Genomic DNA, 20,022 nt, shown 5'->3' on the forward strand with positions numbered 1-20,022 from the left:
GGATTGCGGCTGCCTGCAACGCATTTGGCCTAACCATCAGCCTCAAGAAAATAAACATCATGGGACAGGACATCAGAAATGCTCCATCCATCAATATCGGCGACCACGCTCTGGAAGTGGTTCAAGAGTTCACCTACCTAGGCTCAACTATCACCAGTAACCTGTCTCTCGTTGCAGAAATCAACAAGCGCATGGGAAAGGCGTCCGCTGCTATGTCCAGACTGGCCAAGAGGGTGTGGGAAAATGCTGCACTGACACGGAACACAAAAGTCCGAGTGAGCCTGTGTCCTCAGTACCTTGCAGCGAGGCCTGGACAACGTATGTCAGCCAAGAGTGACGTCTCAACTCATTTCATCTTCGCTGCCTCCGGAGAATCCTTGGCATCAGGTGGCAGGACCGTATCTCGAACACAGAAGTCCTCGAGGCGGCAACATCCCCAGCATATACACCCTACTGAGCCAGCGGCGCTTGAGATGGCTTGGCCATATGAGCCGCATGGAAGATGGCAGGATCCCCAAGGACGCATTGTACAGCGAGCTCGCCACTGGTATCAGACCCACCGGCCGTCCATGTCTCCGCTTTAAAGACGTCTGCAAACGCGACATGAAGTCCTGTGACTTTCACCACAAGTCGTGGGAGTCAGTTACCAGTGATCGCCAGAGCTGGCTGACAGCCATAAAGGCGGGGCTAAGGAGTGGCGAGTCGAAGAGACTTAGCAGTCGGCGGGAAAAGAGACAGAAGTGCAAGGAGGGAGCCAACTGTGTAACAGCCCCGACGACCAGTTTTAACTGCAGCACCTGTGGAAGAGTCTGTCACTCTAGAATTGGCCTTTATAGCCACTCCAGGCGCTGCTCCACAACCCACTGACCACCTCTAGGCGCTTGCCCATTGTCTCTCGAGACAAGGGGGCCAAAATAGAAGAGTAGTAGTGTTTGGAGTAGAACATGGCCCCTAGTGTAATTAGTATTTTTTTTAAAGGGAGTAACTAATTAATCTAAAGGTAAGCCATGGCAGGAGAGCTCGCACCAGTGATATGCTCCTCCTGCGCTATGTGGGAAATCAGGGACGCTTCCAGTGTCCCTCACGACCATGTGTGCAGGAAGGGTATCCAGCTGCAGCTACTGGCTACCCGCATTACGGAGCTGGAGCTGTGGGTGGATTCACTGTGGTGCATCCGCGATGCTGAGGACACCGTGGATAGCACAGAGAGGTGGTCATACCACAGGTAATGGTTGCACAGGCACAAAAGGGATGGGTGACCACCAGGCAGAGTAGCAGCTGCAGGCAGGTAGTGCAGGTGTCCCCTGTGGCCATCCCCCTCTCAAACAGATATAACGCTTAGGGTACTGTTGGCGGGGGGAGGGGGGTGGGGGAGGGGGGGTGGGGTGCGTGGGGGGGGGGGTTTGGCCTCCCAGGGGAAAGCAGCAACAGCCAAGTTTGTCACACCACAGATGGTTCTGCTGCACAGCAGGGAAGGAAAAGGAGTGGAAGAGCTATAGTGATAGGGGATTCTATTGTAAGGGGTATAGATAGCCGCTTCTGTGGCTGCAAATGCGACTCCAGGATGGTATGTTGCCTCCCTGGTGCTAGGGTCAAGGATGTCATGGAGCGGCTGCAGGACATTCTGAAGGGGGAGGGTGAACAGTCAGAGGTTGTGGTACACATTGGTATCAATGACATAGGTAAAAAGAGGGATGAGGTCCTGCAAGAAGAATTTAGGGAGCTAGGTAGCAGATTTAAAAGCAGGACCTCAAAGGTTGTAATCTCTGGATTATTCCTGGCGCCACGTGCTAGTAAGTATAGGAATAGGAGGATAGAGCAGATAAATGCATGGCTGAGGAGATGGTGCAGGAGGGAGGGCTTCAGTTTCCTGGATCACTGGGTCTGTATCTGGCAAAGGTGGGATCTGTACAAGTTGGACGGATTGCACCTGAACTGGAACGGGACCAACATACTTGCTGGGAGGTTTGCTAGTGCTGTTGGGGGGGGTTTAAACTAATTTGGCAGGGGAATGGGATACAGAGTGGAGGTACAATAGGGGGTGATGCTCAGTCAAATACAGAAGAGAAACTGAGTCAGTCTGGAAGGCAGAGCAAATATAGAACTGTCAAGACACAAGGGAAAAATGCAAGGCTGGATTGCATCTATTTTAATGCAAGGAGTTTTACAAGATTGATGAATTGAGGGCATTGATTAGCACATGGGATTATGATATTATTGCTATCACAGAGACATGGTTGAGGGAAGGGCAGGCAGCTCAATATTCCAGCGTATAGAATCTTCAGGTGTGACAGGGGAGGGGGTAAAAGAGGAGGTGGCACTGCATTGTTGATCAAGGAGTCAATTACTGCAGTAAGGAGGGATGCTATCATAGAAGGTTCTTCAAATGAGGCCATATGGGTAGAACTTAAAAACAAAAAGGGGGCAATCACTTGGCTGGGCGTGTACTACAGGCCTCCAAACAGTCAGGGAGAGGTAGAGGAGCAGATATGTAGGCAAATCTCAGAAAGGTGTCAAAATAATAGGGTAATAATAGTAGGGGATTTCAACTTACCTAGTATCAACTGGGATAGTCTTAGTGTAAAAGGCTTAAAGGGGACGGAATTCTTAAAATGCATACAGGAGAGCTTTTTGAGCCAGTATTTTTTTTTTATTTTAGAGATACAGCACTGAAACAGGCCCTTCCGCCCACCAAGACTGTGCCGACCAACAACCACCCGTTTATACTAACCCTACAGTAATCCCATATTCCCTCTCACCTACCTACACTAGGGGCAATTTACAATGGCCAATTTACCTATCACCTGCAAGTCTTTGGATGTGGGAGGAAACCGGAGCACCCGGCGAAAACCCACACAGACACAGGGAGAACTTGCAAACTCCACACAGGTAGTACCCAGAATTGAACCCGGGTCCCTGGAGCTGTGAGGCTGCGGTGCTAACCACTGCGCCACTGTGCAGTACGTAGAAAGTCCTACAAGAGAAGGGGCAGTACTGGACCTAATCCTAGGGAATGAAGCCGGACAAGTAGTAGAATTGTCAGTGGGGGGGCATTTCGGGGATAGTGACCATAACTCTAAGATTTAAGGTAGTTATGGAAAAGGACAAAGACAGGCCAGAAATAAAGGTACTGAATTGGGGGAAGGCCGATTTCAATATGATAAAACAGAATCTGGCCAGAGTGGACTGGGAGCAGCTACTTGTAGGAAAGTCTGCATCAGACTAGTGGGAGTCATTCAAAGAGAAAATAGTGAGCCGGGGGTTTCCCTCATTCAAAGGTACTCAGTGCGTGATCAAGGAACCTGGCATCGGGAAGGGGAGGGGCCTGCTGAAAGCCACCCCCTGCCCTTACTGCCCACCCTCCTACACCACCCTCCTACAACACCCACCCCACGAAACCCCTCCCGCCATCACTTACCTCTGGCCTGGGTCGCTCCACAATCCTGGGCCTCCGATGCGCGTCCTTTTGGCAGCAGCCACAGCCTCCCCTGTGCTGCTGCAGAGCAGAAGAGCTGCCGGCCTCCGATTGGCCATCAGCTCCTTGGCAGGTAGGACCTCCTGCCCCCGGGGTCCTGATCCCGGGAAAAGCCGCTGGTGACCTCTCACCTGTCTTATTGGCTTGTCATAAAGCAGGCCTTCCCCAAAGGAGGCAACATGAGTCTCTTGCCAGCTCTCCAGCTGTCAAGCTGAGACCCCTGTCGCCTCCATAAAATTTCCCCCCTACAAGAGGCCACAGATTTAAGATGATTGGCCAAGGAGTTAGACATGGCATTTTTACACAACAAGTAGTTAGGATTTGGTTTGCACTGCCTGACAGGGTAGTGGATACAGATTCAATTGTAGTCTTCAAAAGGGAATTGGATAAATACTTGAAGGAGAAACATTGCAGGGATATGGAGAAAGAGTGGGGAAGTGGACTAACTGGACTGCTCGCCGAAAAGCTAGCACAGACCCGATGGGCCGAATGGTCTCCTTTTGTGCTCTGCTATTTCATGATTCTATGAAATTCACTTGTGAAGGAACTTATTTCAAGAAGAGACAAATTAATTTTCATTTCCCATTTTGCACACCCATAATAAATGCATTAGTTCAAGGAACTGTACTATTGTGTAAAGAAAGCTCTGCTGACCTAGCTTAACCTTTGGCAGCTTGTCTGAGTACACGGAACTTATGTGGCGATACTTTGGATCATGCACTGTGAGGTCAAAGGTCATTTTGCTGAAGAGTTCAATGTCAGGCCACTGTGCATTAATTCCCTGCACATGCTCATTTGCCTCTTTCATCTCTGAAACAGAAAGTTCACAGCTTGGTTAACAAAACTTATTGTATTACCACAAAGTTGTGTATTTAATAAAGTGTGTGGAGTGAATGAATACAACATTACATCAATCTCAGAGTGCAAAGGTGCTCAGCTATCCAAAAGAATAGCTGCTTTTTGGCCTCTGCGTTCTTCCATCTTGCTGAAATGTTATTACATTTTATATTTTGAGAACAGAGGGTGCATAGCAATAAGGTCTGGAATCAAGAAAAACATAACGCTGTTTCAGATGTTAGAGGGTTGGGAGGACTCTTGATAAATAATATGCATCATGCAAAGAGTATTCATGTTATGTATCAAGGTATTTCTGAGATATTAACAATGATCATACATAGGCCTGTGTGCCATGCAAGAGCTGAAGAAAGTGTAACACTACATGAACCTTATATTTAGCAAAATATTAACAGTACTTACCCTCATTAATTTCCTCTTCATTGTATACATCAACCTCCAGAAGTCTTATTAGCATGCGAAAAAGAATTCTAAGGAACTGTAAGTATGCACCTGTCTTCCCAACCTGTAACATAAAATTCTAATCAGATCTTTCTGAACCACCAACAACTCTGAAGAATAAACACTATTATAATTTCTAATACTTACTGCGGACCTTCCTAAAGACGGCAAAATAAAGGCAGTGACAGGCATTTTAAAAATATGAACTTTCAATTTATATTGTACATTTCTAGTTATTTTCGTAGCCAAATGTGTAAATATTGAATAAGGGAGGTTGCTGCTGAACAGAATTGAAATGGGGATGTGACAGACTCAAAATGGCCTTTGTTAATAAAATAAACAGGATATCTATAATGCTAAGCAAGTGTAACATAATAATTAGTTTCTCTGTGTAAGTAATTGATGAATCAATAAGCAACATATACACTTCAATGATTCACTCAAACACTTGGATCCATTTTTCGATAGATCTTAAACAGGTGGTCGCTGCAACTAATATAAAGTCATGAAATTCAATACCCTTCTACCACAATGAGAAGGATTTTTCACCTATAACCTTGATTTTCTTCTCATCATAAATATCCTCTTAACTTCTGCCTTATATATTAGGGGTTTATCACTTCAATTTATGGAAATCATAACAATTAATTACATTCATTAAAACATAATAGTACAAAAAAGTACTGGATTATTGGAAAATTAATTGCAGTCACGGACTTGTATTATTTTTTTCTCCTCTGATTAAAAACAGCATGTGCCTTTAAGCCTGTTTTAAAAAAACAGTGCATCTTTAAGGGAGAGAAGATTCTAGAAATCTGGAGACACATTGTACCACAACTGCATTTTTGGTTACCCTGAGCAACAGCAGGTCACATGGTATGAAATGCCCATTTTGACTGTGTGTGGAGCTGGCAGGGACCAGTCTTAACCAGTTAGTTCTTAGAGACTTTTCCAGCGAGACGATCTGAAGAAAGAAGCTGTTTTGTTCTCTCTCAAGAAAAATTCGACAATGCTACAAGCCAAGTTAATTCCCTGAGCAAGGAAGAAAAGCTTTTCTTTTTCAACCAAATTATTTGTATTGCTGTGCTCATTGTTGAAAGAACTGTTTAATGCTACTGCAGCCGAACTGTTTGAATGTCTTTCAAGAACAAAGTATTTTCATCAAATCCGGATGAAGACTTCGAGTGAACTTTGATTATCTTCACATCAGAAGACCTCATTCACAGGGAACATAAAATGAAAAAACGTACTTATTTATTTATTCTTAAGAGACAGCTAATTATTAAAAACACTATCTCTAAAACCAGACCACCATTATTTTTGAATGCATGCGCATGAATGTGAGAGTTAGATCAAATTAAGAAATTATAAGGTCTTTGCACACAGGCTTATCTTAATAGTGTTTAAGATTTAGTTTTTTAATAAACAGTTAATTTGTTGTTGTCTAAAGATACCTGGTTTGGTCTGTTTTATTCTGGGGATTCTAGAGTGTTTAATTTGGCTGTTTTTCCGATTTGGTGAAAGCTTAATAATATGCTGTGACCTGTGGAGTGATGGGACTGAATTAACAGTGCATTACTCCCGCCGTGGTCACAACATATTTAATTAGGGGCTCGTTCGCGATCAGGATCATATTTAATTGGGTGGCTCGTGTCTGGGATCAGAATCAGACTAATTTGGGGGGCTTGTATTTGGAATCATATTAATTACTCGTCTTTGAGATAACACATAAATTGGGGTCTTGTGTCTGGCATCATTAATTGCTCTTGCATCTGAAATCATATTAATTGGAAACTCGATTGTTGGGATCTAAATCTAACAACAATTACAAAAAAAAAGGAATCAAGTTTCTTGTATAAGGTCCAGGCTATACCATTGTAATGGCATTAGTAGCTGAAGCAGAGTTTTTGGGAAAGGAGAATGTTTCCCTCAGTGGCTTGATACTTTAACTAAAAATAAACTAAAAGAATTGGTGGCGAAATTGGGGTTAGAATTGAAATCAGGTGCCAAAAAAGCAGTGACATTTGACCTAATAGCCCAACATCTGGAATTAGAAGAAGACGAAGACATGGAACAAGAAGGTAGTAAGTCAGAGAGTGATGCAGTGGAATTGGCTAAGATTCTTTCGAAATGATAAAACTTGAACAGGAAAAAGAACTATCAGTAAGAAAACTTGAGGCTGAAAAAGAATTAAGAAAATCTGAACTTGAAAAAGAGGAAAGGCAGAAAGAGAAGGAACTTAGGCTAAGAGAGATGAAATAAGACAAAGGGGTGGTCTTGACTTCAAGGAAAATTTGGGTCAGGTAGAAACTAAATTCAGCTCAGGACCCAGTGAAAAGCTGTTTAAATTTATACAAGCTCTTCCTAAGTTTGAGAAAGGGACGTAGAGGCCTTTTGAAAAAATAGCCAAACAGATGAAATGGCCGAAGGAAAGCTAGACACTGCTTATACAAAGCAGGTTGGTGGGCAGAGCTCATGAAGTTTATGCCATGCTTCCTGAAGAGGTTTCTGCAGATTATCAGATGGCAAAAAAGGCAATTTTTTCTGCATATGAGTTAGTCCCCGAAGCTTACTGTCAGAGATTTTGGAACTTACAGAGATTGACTAGGCAGACATATATAGAATTTGAGAGGGTGAAGCAAATTAATTTTGACCGTTGGATACGGGCATTAAAGATGAAAACCACATACGAGAACCTTCGAGAGTTGATTCTCTTGGAGGAATTTAAAAACTCCATTCCTTCAGTAGGGAGAACTCATGTAGATAACCTGAAAGCTTTGAAAGCTGGGCAAGCAGCAGAAATTGCTGATGATTTCAAGCTCGTGAATAAGCCAAAACCTTCTGTCCATCACTCCCATAAAACTGAGAAGGATAGAAAGTGGGTGAGTGAAAGGAAGGCAAGTAGCCAGGGACAAGAAGGAACAGCTGGGAATGCCCCAGGATCACCTCCTCAGGTCAGAAAGGAAGTTGCTGAGGGTAGAAGTGAGGTTCGCAAGCCAAAGTGTTATCATTGCCACAAAATGGGTCATCTGCATTCAGAATGCTGGAAATTGCAAGGTAAACCCATAGGACCTGTTGGGGTACTGTCATGGTCCAGTAGTTTTTTTTTTGGAATATGCGGTTTGCCTTTAAGGCTTGCAAGGGATCAGTATTAACATAAGAACTAGGAGCAGGAGTAGGCAATTCAGCCCCTCGAGCCTGCTCCGCCATTCAGTACGATCATGGCTAAGCTCATCTTGGCTTCAACTCCACTTTCCTGCCCGTTCTCCATAACCCTTCAAACCATTTCTAATTAAAAATCTGTCTATCTCCTCCTTAAATTAACCAATGTCCCGGCATCCACCGCACTCTGGGGTAGTGAATTCCACAGATTCACGACCCTTTGAGAGAAGTAATTTCTCCTCATCTCTTTTAAATTTGCTACCCCTTATCCTAAAATGATGACCTCTCATTCTAGATCACCCCACAAGAGAAAACATCCTCTCTATGTCTACTTTGTCAATCCCCTTAATCATCTTATATACCTCAATTAGATCTCCTCTCATTCTTCTAAACTCCAGACAGTAAAGGCCTAAACTGCTCAATCTCTCTTCATGAGACAAGCACCCCCATTCCTGGAATCAATCTAGTGAACTTCCTCTGAACTGCCTCCAATGCAACTGCATCCTTTCTCAAGTAAGGGGACCAAAACTGTACGCAATATTCCAGGTGCGGTTTCACTAATGCCTTGTACAGTTGCAGCAACACTTCCCTACTTTTATACTCTATTCCTTTAGCAATAAATGCCAAAATTCCATTTGCCTTCCTTATCACCTGCTGTACCTGCAAACTAGTTTTCTGTGATTCATGCACAAGGACACCCAGATCCCTCTGCACCGAAGCACTCTGAAGTTTCTCTCCATTTAGATAATAATTTGCCTTTCTATTCTTCCGACCAAAATGGATAACCTCACACTTATCCACGTTAAAATCCATCTGCCAAATTTTGGCCCATTCATCTAATCTATCCATATCCATTTGTAGATTTCTTATTTCTTTATTGCAACTAACTATCCCACCTATTTTAGTGTCATCTGCAAATTTGGCTATAGTACCTTCTATCCCTGCATCCAAGTCATTTATATAGATTGTAAATAGTTGGGGCCCAAGGACCGAACCCTGTGGCACCCCACTAGTTACATCTTGCCTACCAGAAAAAGACCCATTTATCCCAACTCTCCGTTTTCTGTTTGTTAGCCAATCCTCTACCCAAGCTAATAAATTGCCCCTAACCCCATGTGAACTTACCTTGTGTATTAACCTTTTGTGCGGCACCTTATCAAATGACTTCAGGAAGTCCAGATAAACTACATCTAAGGATCCCCATTATCCAATTTGCTCGTCACATCTTCGAAGAACTCTAGCACATTAGTTAAACACGATTTACCCTTCATAAAACCATGCTGACTCTGATGGATTGCGTTTTGACTTTCTAAATGTCCTGTTATTACTTCCTTAATAATGGATTCTAACAATTTCCCAATGACAGATGTTAAACTAACTGGTCTATCGTTTCCTACTTTCTGCCTCCCTCCCTTTTTGAATAAGGGCATTATATTAGCATTTTTCCAATCCACTGGAACCTTTCCCATACCCAGAGAATTTTGGAATATTATAACCAATGGATCCACTATCTCCACTGCCACTTCCTTTAAGACCCTAGGAGGTAGGCCATCAGGCCCTGGGGACTTGTCTGCCTTCAACCCCAATAGTTTGCTCAGTACTTTTTCCCTAGTGATGATGATTGTTCTAAGTTCCTCCCTTTCTATAACCTCTGCATTACCTGTTACTATTGAGATGGTACTTGTGTCCTCCACCGTGAAAACTGAAGCAAAATACTAATTTAGTGTCTCTGCCATTTCTGTGTTCCCTTCTATTAACTCCCCAGTCTCATCCTCCAAAGGACCAACATTCACTTTAGCTAGTCGCTTCCCTTTTATATACTTATAGAAGCTTTTGCTATCCATTTTTATATTTTGAGTTAGTTTTCTTTCATAATTTACCTTTGCTCTTTTTATTACTTTTTTAGTAACCCTTTGTTAATCTTTAAAAGTTTCCCAATCTTCCAGCCTGCCATTGGCCTTTGCAATGGTATGCCTTAGTTTTTATCTTTATGTTATTCTTAACTTCCTTGCTTAGCAATGGATGTTTTTTCCCACTCTTAGAATCTTTCTTCCTCTCTGGAATATATTTTAGTTGGGATAAATTGATGTCTCCTTAAACATCTGCCACTGTTTGTCAACTGTCCTACCTTGTAGGCTTCCTGCCCAGTCCACGAGGGCCAAATCTGTCCTCATGCCTAAATAATTGCCTTTGTTCAACACCAGAACGCTTATGTGGGACTCCAGCTTCTCGCCCTCAAACTGAATTTGAAATTCTAGCATGCTATGATCACTTTTCCCTAGAGGATCGTTAACCTCTATCCTCATTCTACCTATATCGTTGGTACTTACATGGAACACGACAACTGGATTTTTCCCCTCCCTCTCCAAGTTCCTCTGCAGCCCAGATAGGATATCCCGAACCCTGGCACCAGGTAGGCAACACAGCCTTCGGGACTCTCGATCCTGGCCACAGAGAACAGTGTCTATGCCCCTAACTATACTATCCCCTATTATGACTAAATTTCTCTTTTCTCTCCCCACTTAAATGGCTCCCTGTACCACGGTGCTATGGTCAGTTTGCTCATCCTCGCTACAGTCCCAGCTCTCGTCCATACAGGGAGCAAGAATCTCAAACCTGTTGGACAAGGACAATGGCTGAGGCTCCTGCAGCACTACCTCCTGGATCCCTCCACCTGACTCACTCATAATCACACCCTCCTGTCCCTGACCACTGGCTGAATTCAAGGTAGTTAATCTAAGGGGTGTGACTGTCTCCTGAAACACAACGTCCAGGTAACTCTCCCCCTCCCTGATGTTTCGCAGTGTCCGAAGCTCAGACTCCAGCTCATCAACTCTGAGTCGGAGTTCCTTGAGCAGCCAACACTTGCTACAGATGTGTTCACCAGGAACCACAATGGGGTCAACTAGCTCCCACATCATGCAGGTATAACACATCACCTGGTCCTGCATCTCTATTTTATATAATTAGATTTTAATTTGTTTTAAAAATTTCCGACTGTTCTTTCGTTTTTTCAATCCGCTTTAGTCTTTAGTTTATATACTTATAAGTCAATCAAGTCTTACGCTATGTTGATTCAATTAAATTAAATTAAAAACTTACCTGAATACTGACCCCAGCTGCTTTCTGATTCCCTGCTCTTACTGTTCAATGTGACGTCACTCTGATGTCACTTTTTGATTTTTCCACGGCTCCTCAGGCTGTTCCGGCTCCGCTCCTCTCTGTCTCTCTCCCACACAGGTTTTGGCTCGCTTTTTTAGACCTCCAGTCCTGCTGCTCCTCGGGTTCCGCTCCTCTCTGTCTCTCTCCCACAACAGGTGTATTGCTTTAAGAACCAGAAAGCCTCAGGAGTTATCGAAAGGTGCATTTTCAGTTGCCGTTAGAAACAGCCATTTGGAGATTCCGATTCAAAGGGTGCATTCTCGTTACCATAGATACAGCAACTGGGAGTGGGTCTCATGTGATACATTTGTTTTGAACTGGCTTTTAGTTGAAGACAGTTTGTTCTAATGGAATACATAGACAGACACAGAAACATACAGACACAGCTGGTGTTGGCACCTGGATAAAAAGCTCTCAACCATTTAACCTGAAGGAATAGGATTTTAGTCTGTTTAGTTATTATCTCTCAAAATTCTAAAAATTCAAGCCAAAACAGAGATCTCTGGTAATTTAAACTGAAGAAAGGGAAGTTAGACTGTCAATCTTTTATCCCTCAAAAACTCTAAAGTCAGATTGATTCTGTTGGAAGTGTTTGCAAGTCGTTAATTGTTGAAATTCACTGGAGAAGGAATGCAAGATTCTGTGAGGACTTCAAGCAACATTCTGCGACGACTTCAAGCAACATTCTGCGAGGTCTTCAAGCAACATTGGACTGTAAATTTGCAAGAACTCTAACTTTTTCTATTTTAAATATTGTTTATATCTTCATAGTGTTTAAGAATTTAGTTCTTGTAATTAAAGAGTTAATTTGTTGATTTAAAGACACCTGGTTTGGTTAGCCTCATTCGGTGGTTAATAGATGGTACAATTTGGTTGGGTCCTTCTTTAATTTGGAAAGTTTTAAATGATATGTTAGCTGATCTGTCAAGCGACGGGATTGAATTAACAGTGCGTTGGTTCCATCACAATCAGAATTGTATATTTTGACTGGGGACTTTGACAGGAGCGGTCGGTCGTAACAGTACGCAAAGCTAATGCAAAGGAAAAGACTCTGACTGAGAGTATAGCAGACCAGGCTGTGTCTGTTTAATATGGCTGTTTTTCCGATTTGGTGAAAGCTTAATAATATGCTGCGACCTGTGGAGTGACGGGACTGAATTAATAGTGTGTTGCTCCCACAGTGGTCGTAACATTGCGCTTTGCCTAAAAATGTCCCTGATTTTCAGGGTTGTGGGTTCAGAAACTACATTAATTTCAATAAACAAAATGAAACACGTCCAAATCCTACAGGCAGAAAAAGGAGGTAAAAATCTTTAGGCTTCAATAATACTAATGAAGTGCTTTCATGTTTTGTTATAGCAATTGCACCTGTGCTATTGTCTTGTAAATACTCATACAATTCAGTTGTTGTCTACATCTTCTCCAATTGTCAACTGAAATAGATCCATAGTTCTATAATATACATGACCTGTAGAGAACATACCTTGACAGAAGATTTGACAATTAAAAAATTATTGGTCGGGATTATTTCTGGCCAAGGGGGTCTCGATGTTCGGGAAAAGCAATGCCGAGAACCCCACGTCGCCTCTGCTCTGGAAGATCCTCCGAATCTGGTACCAGTCGGGCACTTAAGTGGACAGCGGCGGGCCTTCATCAGGATTAAGAACCCCGTCGCCAGAAGTCCCACCTTGCACAGCTGCCGACTAGAGGCCAGCAGCTCTTCCACTGAGCAGTGCCATCGCAGAGATGGTGGCTGCTGCTGTAGAAGCATCTACTGGAGGCCCAGGAGCAGCGCTGGACCCAGTATACAGGTGGGTCAGGTCAGGAGGGGTCATGCGGGCTGGGAGTCGTAGGGGAGGGGGGTTGCTAGCAAGCGTAAGGGGGTGGCTCTCAGCAGGCCCCCTCCCCTTCCCGATGCCGGGTCTCTCGCTCAGGCACTAAGTGCCTTTTAACGAGGGATCCTACCACCCCAGCCCCCCGGAGCTGGGAAGCAGCCTGCATGTTTTTTCCTGCCATGCTTCCCATGTGGCGACAGGGCCACCCACCGCATGGCTAATTTCAGCAGTGGCGGAATGAGGCCCTTAATTGGGGTTAATTGTCCGGTTCAGGGCCTCAATTGGCCGTGAAGTGGGAAGGCCTTTCGCAGGCCTTCCTGTCCTGGACTAAATTTTAGCAGAGGCGGAATGGTGGCAGGAACCTCCCACCACTGTGTCCCACCCGATTTTATGCTCTTCCCACCTCCAAACCCACCACAGGGGACAGCATAAAATTCCCCCCATCCTGTGTATAAGACCAAAGAAAGTTACAGCATAGGAGGAGGCCTTTCAGTCCATCGCATCTATGTGACCTCATCGTTAAGAGCAATCCAAACCAAATCTACTTCCCTGTTCTCTTCCCTACAGTCTCGTATTTTCTTCTGCTTTAAATGTTTATTTACTATTCCCTTAAGAGACAAAATGGACTCTCTACCATTCCATGCTCTGATAATGCTCTGTGTAAAGAAATTTCTCCTATTTTTTCTCCTCATTCTCTTAGTGATCAATTTAATGTAATCATCTTTCATCACTAATTCCTCAACCAGCAGGAATAGCCTTTCCCTATCACCCCATCAAAACCCTTTGTAAATTTATAATCCTCCAGTAAATTTCCTCTTGACCTTATCTGCACCAGTGGAACTACTCAATATCCCAAATCTTTACTCTTTATAATGGTTTCCCATCCCTGCAATAGTTATGACAAATCTAAGTAGTATGCTCTATAGGCTTTAGTATATTTTGTATAATAGGATACTTCAAACTGCACACAGTCCTTAAAGCAGGAGGAGAGGGAGGTCAGAGAGATGGAATTAGATAGGAAATTTCACAGCATTGAGCCTAAATGACTGAAGATAAGGGAGTATCCAAAGGACTAGACTCAGATGAACAACACTTCATGGGTGGGTGGTGAAGCTGGAGAAGGTCACAGGCATAGGGAGAAACAAGGCTGCAAGAAGAGATTTTAAATTTGCAATACTGGACGAGCCAAGCATGACTTACTGAGAGATTTGACACATCAGTTGTGAATGAGCTGAAGCTTAATAGAGGGTGGAGGATGGAAACTTGATAAGGAGCTTGTTGCAGTAATCAAGATTGAAGTTGTATGAAGGTTTCACTGGTAGATGGGGTTGAGGCAGGGAACATGGCAGTGGAAGTAGGCAGTCTTTGTGATGGAGAGGATATGAGGTGGGAAAAGCCCCAAGTTTGATCAAATGCTGAATGATCGTAGTGGTCCCTGGGCTTCACTACAGGGGTTCCACAGGGAAAATGTCCTTTGCCCAACCAACTTCAATGGCTCCATCAATGAGGGTAAACTCAGGGTGATTCACCAAACACAAGCAAGTGGGCGTAGGTGGAAATGATGGCCCCAGGAGCAAATCACTGGAGGGTCAGTTTGGGTCCTAGCTCTGGTGAAGGACAGAAATGCAGATTTTAGGACACCAACCTTTAAAAGAAAGATGCTTTCCGTACATCAGCAATTAGTGAATGCATTGGACTGCCTGCCAGGAAGCTCAGGCTACAAGTTAGAGAACATGGAGGAGTTCACTACCATTTTACGTGGGGTTTTGGTACGTGGCATCGACATTCTGCAGATAATCAAGGAGCAATGGGTCACCTAGATACTGCAACTGATTACGCCCTACAAGAATCTCTGGAACTATTAATAGCATCTCTCGGGGATGCCAAAGCCAGCTCTGGGCTCAACTGTCTCCTCTGCCTTATTCAAGCTGGAACACAGAATGGCTTCAGTTAGGTTAAAGATATCCTACAGTCTGCGCTCCTGTATATCTAGGAGAGATATTGGACATGACTGTTATTGTAGGAGAGTAAGGATTGCTTAGCTGAAGTATCCTTCGATGAGCTACTGCTGAAGAGCTCTGGCTCTTCACTCTCCTGCTCCTTCACCATCCTCTACAGCATTAGTGTCCATACCTCTTGTTGATAGTCCTTGTCCAATAGTGGCTCCAAGTGCTGTCCCTGGTGCAGGGAAAAGTTATGCAGCGTACAGCAAACCACTAACAAACAGGACTGTATTATAAGAAGCCATCAGACATGTCGAGGCTGTTTAATCTTTGCTTGAGAACTCCAATGATCTTCTCAATGAAGACTCTAGCTGGGCCATAGTTCTGATTGTAGCATGGTTTAGCTGCCAATTGTGAGTTTCTTAGAGAAGTCATGAACCAAATGTGTTGGGAATCATTCTTACCCCAAAACAGCCAGCCTCTCACTTACTGTGCAGGGGCAAAGAGTTGGGGGAGAGAGAATTGTTACAATATAACAGTGGCAAGGCAGATGCCAGGAAAGCAGGGACAGAGATACTGAAGATCACCAGTTGCACAACAGTGCAGTGGAAGCCCTTGTGATTCATGAAGGCAGTAGGTTCATCTAAAGGAACCCACAGGGCTCTTGGAAATGCCCAGGATTGTGGGAAGACTGCAATCAGTGCGAACCCCAGAGCCCTATGCTGCTTTTGCGTGGGGAAAATGATGAAAGGGTTTGCTATAGCAAATATGGCATTAGTCGCCTGCTAAATGCTAGCATCAATTACAGTCTGGCTGATGTTGCTAATTTCTCTGTGGCAGCCTAGAAGGAGCAAGAGGCCTGCAGTGAATTTTACTGCAGGAAGTGACAACTCTGACCGCCTCTCTCGAGAAATGCAACTTCCTTGTATAATGCTCTTCAGTCTGTGTAGGTTTATTGTGCTGACTCTATAAACTCTGTTGGGAGGTAATGATTCCTGTGGGCATGCCAGCTCTATTTGCTCTCCTTTTAGCACCTTCCCCCTGCTGTTGATTCTCATCCTTCGATGACATTCTTTGAGAGTGTGACTGTGGTAAACTGCCCCTCCTCACCCTTCTCAATGTGACTGCAGCCTTCGACACAGTTGGCCACACCATCCTCCTACAATACCTCTCCTCTATTGTCCAGCTGAGTGAAACTGCCCCTGCCTGCTTCCATTCTTACCTATCGAATTATAGCCAGAGAATCACCCATAATTGATTCCCTTCCCACTCCCACACCATTGCTTCTGGAGTCCCCCAAGGAATTTTCCTTGGCCCCCTTCTATATCTCATCTACATGCTATCTCTTGTTAATATCATTTTCCATGTGTACGGTGACGACACTCAGCTCTATTTCACCACCACTTCTCTCGACCATCCACTTGCTCCGATTTCATAGAGTCACAGAATACCACAGTGCTGGTCTGACATCCAGTATTGGATGAGTAGAAACTTCCTCCAACTAAATATTGGGAAGACTGAAGCCATTGTTTTCGGGCTGTGGGAACTGTACCGTTGGGATAGTCTTCACCTGAACTATCTAAAACAGTATGTTGAGGAACCAACATAGAATAGGTTGTTTTAGATCTGGTTTTGTGCAGGGACCGGCGTTGCGAGTTGTACAACTAGGGTGGTAGCGAGGGCTTGAAACTAAATAGTGGGGGTCGAGGATCAAGTGAGGGAAGATGTGAAAATTTAGAGAAAGAGAAAGCAAGAGAGCAATGTACAATAAGGGAATCGATAATCTGAGTGTGGCAGGAAGGGACAGAGCATAGAAACCTAAGGATGCTTCAGCAGGTAAGGCTAGAGGTCGTGAAAATAATAAAAAGACAGAATTCAAGGCACTCTATTTGAATGCAGACAGCATTTGCAACAAGGTAGATGAATTGACAGCACAAATAGAAGTAAACTGTTATGATCTAATTGCCACTGCAGAGACGTGGCTGCAGGGTGACCAAGGCTGGGAACTGAATGTTCAAGGGTATTCAACATTTAGGAAGAATAGGCAAAAATGAAAAGGAGGTGGGGTAGCGCTGTTAATAAAGAATGATATCAGTACGTTAGTGAGAGAGGATCTTAGATTGAAGGATCAAGACGTAGAATCAGTTTGGGTAGAGCTAAGAAAAAGCAAGGGGCAGCAAACATTGATAAGAGTTGATTATAGGCCACCAAACAGTAGTGGTAATGTAGGGCACGGTATAAACCAGGAAATTAGAGGTGCATGTAACAAGGGTAATACAGTAATCATGGGGAACTACAATCTACATATAGACACTGTAAACCTAATTGGCATTAATGCTGTGGAAGATGAATTCATGGAATGTATACGAGATGCTTTTCTAAAACAGTATGTTGAGGAACCAACATAGAATAGGCTATTTTAGATCTGGTTTTGTGCAATGAGAAAGGGCTAATTAATAATCTCATTGTAAAGGAGCCTCTAGGGAAAAGTGACCATAATATGACAGAATGGTACATCAAGTTTGAAGGTCATGTAATTCAATCTGAAACTAGGGTCTTAAATCTAAACAAAGGAAACTGAAGGCATGAGGGCATGTTGGCTGTGGTAGATTGGGAACTATATTTTAAGATATGACAGTAGACAGGCAATGGCTAGCATTTAAATAATTAATACGTGGTTTACAGCAAATTTACATTCCTTTGAGGCACAAAAACCCAACAGGAAAGGTGATCTAACTATGGCGAACAAGAGAAGTTTAAGATTGTATGAGATCAAAGGAAGAGGCTTATAAAGTTGCCAAAAAAAAGTAGTAAGCCGCAGGACTGGAAGCATTTTAGAATTCAGCAAAGGAGGACCAAGAAACTGATAAAGAAAGAGAAAATAGAATATGAAAGTAACCTAGCGAGAAACATAAAAACGGACTGTAAAAGCTTCTGTAGGTATGTAAAAGAAAAAGATGAACAAAGACAAATGTGGGCCCATTACAGGCAGAGACAGGGGAGTTTATAATCTCTTTGGAGAGGGAATAAGGAAATGGCAGAGAAACTAAACATCTGTTTTGTGTCTGACTTCAAGGAGGAAGATACAAGAAACCTCCCAAAAGAACCAAGGGACTAGTGAGAATGAGGAACTGAAAGAAATTAGTATGAGTACAAAAAGTAGTACTGGAGAAATTAATGGGATTGAAAGTTGATAAACCCCTGGATCTGATGATCTACATTCCAGATTGTTGAAACAGGTGGCTGTAGAGATAGTGCATGCGCTGATGATAATCTTCCAAAACTCTATATATTCTGGAACAGTTCCTGAAGATTGGAAGATAGCAAATGTAACCTCACTATTTAAGAAAGGAAGGAGAGAGAAAATAGGGAACTACAGTCCTGTTAGACTGACATCATTAGTTGGGAAAATGCTAGAATCTATTATAGAGGATGAGATAACGGGACACTTAGAAAGTAATGGTCGGATTGGCAGTGTCAACATGGATTTATAAAAGGGAAATCATGTTTGACAAAACTGTTGGAGTTTTTTTCGGATGTAACTAGCAGAATAGATAAGGGGGAACCAGTGGATGTGGTGTATTTGGAGTTTCAGAAGGCTTTTAATAAGGTCCCGCAATGGAGGTTAGCAAGCAAAATTAAAGCACATGGGATTGGGGTTAATATACTGGTATGGACTGAGAATTGGTTCAAGGACAGAAAACAGAGAGTAGGAATAAATGGGTCATTCTCAGTTTGGAAGGCTGCGACTAGTGGGGTACCGGAAGGGTCAGTGCTTGGGCCCCAGCTATTCACACTCAATATCAATGAATAGGATGTGGAGACCAAATGTAATATTTTCAAGTTTGCCGATGACACAAAACTAAGTGGGAATGTCAGCTGTAAAGAGGATGCTTCAGGGGGATTTAAACAGGCTAAGTAAATGGGCAAGAACATGGCAGATGGAATATAATGTGGAAAAATGTGAAGTTATCCACTTTGGTAGGAAAAACAGAAATGCAGAGTATTTCTCAAATGGAGAGAGATTGGAAGTGTTGATGGCCAAAGGGACCTGGGTGTCCTTGTTCATAAGTCACTGAAAGCTAACATGTAGGTGCAGCAAGCAATTAGGAAGGCAAATGGTATGTTGGCCTTTATTGCAAGAGGATTTGAGTACAGAAGTAAAGAAGTCTTGCTGCAATTGTATAGCGCCTTGGTGAAACTACACCTGGAGTATCGTGTGCAGTTTTGGTTGCTTTATCTAAGGAAGTATATACTTGCCAGAGAGGGAGTGCAACGAAGGTTCGCCAGACTGATTCCTGGGATGGCGGGATTGTTCTATGAGGAGAGATTGAGGAGATTGGGTCTGTATTCTCCAGATATTCAAAGAATGAGAGGTGATCTCATTGAAACATATATAATTCTTACAGCGCTTGACAGGGTAGATGCAGTAAGGATGTATCCCTGGCTGGTGAGTCTAGAACCAGGAGACACAGTCTCAGAATAAGAGGTAGGCCATTTAGGACTGAGATGAGGAGGAATTTCTTCATTTAGAGGATGGTGAATCTTTGGAATTCTTTACTCCAGAGGGCTGTGGAGGTTCAGTCATTGAGTATGCTCAAGACAGGGATTGATAGATTTCTAGATATTAAAGATATGAAGTGATATGGCGATAGTGCAGGAAGATGGCATTGAGGTAGATCAGCCATGATCTAGTCGAATGGGGGAGCAGGCTCGAGGGGCTGAAGGGCCTACTCCTGCTCCTTTCTCCTATGTTCCTGCCACAAACTCCATTGCCTGACCACAGTTTCCGTCCTTCTCCGAGAAACTGCCTGAAGCTGAGCCAGATCATTCACAAACCTGATGTTGAATTTGACCCAATGTTGAGCTTCGACCACAGACTGCCTACTCCCACCTCCATGACATTGCCTGGCGCCAAGCCTGCATTTGTGAAACCCTCATCCAAGCCTTTGTTGTTACCTTTAGACTTGATTATTCCAATGCTCTCCTGGCCGGCCTCCCGTTTTCCATCCTACTAAGCATGTGCTCGTCCAAAACTCTGCTGCTCGTATCTTAAATTGCACCAAGTCCCTGTGCTTGCAGGCCTACATTGGCTCCCAGACTGACAATGCCTCAATTTTAAAATCCTTATTCTTGCTTTCAAATCCAA

General features: G+C 43.5%; 1 protein-coding gene across 4 annotated transcripts in view; it reads right to left on the minus strand.

Moving 5' to 3' along the window:
* The window catches only part of greb1l (GREB1 like retinoic acid receptor coactivator), a 405,959-nt gene that overhangs the window by 45,552 nt on the left and 340,385 nt on the right, over positions 1 to 20,022 (minus strand). For all 4 annotated transcript variants that reach the window (XM_068031722.1, XM_068031724.1, XM_068031723.1 and 1 more), the window contains 2 exons: positions 4,733 to 4,835; positions 4,130 to 4,285 (listed from right to left, as the gene is read on the minus strand). In XM_068031722.1, the coding sequence (XP_067887823.1) occupies positions 4,130 to 4,285; positions 4,733 to 4,835 (259 nt within the window). The remainder of the gene's footprint in view (positions 1 to 4,129; positions 4,286 to 4,732; positions 4,836 to 20,022) is intronic.

The sequence above is a fragment of the Heterodontus francisci genome, chromosome 5 (assembly GCF_036365525.1).
Source record: "Heterodontus francisci isolate sHetFra1 chromosome 5, sHetFra1.hap1, whole genome shotgun sequence".
Taxonomy (NCBI): Eukaryota; Metazoa; Chordata; class Chondrichthyes; order Heterodontiformes; family Heterodontidae; genus Heterodontus; species Heterodontus francisci.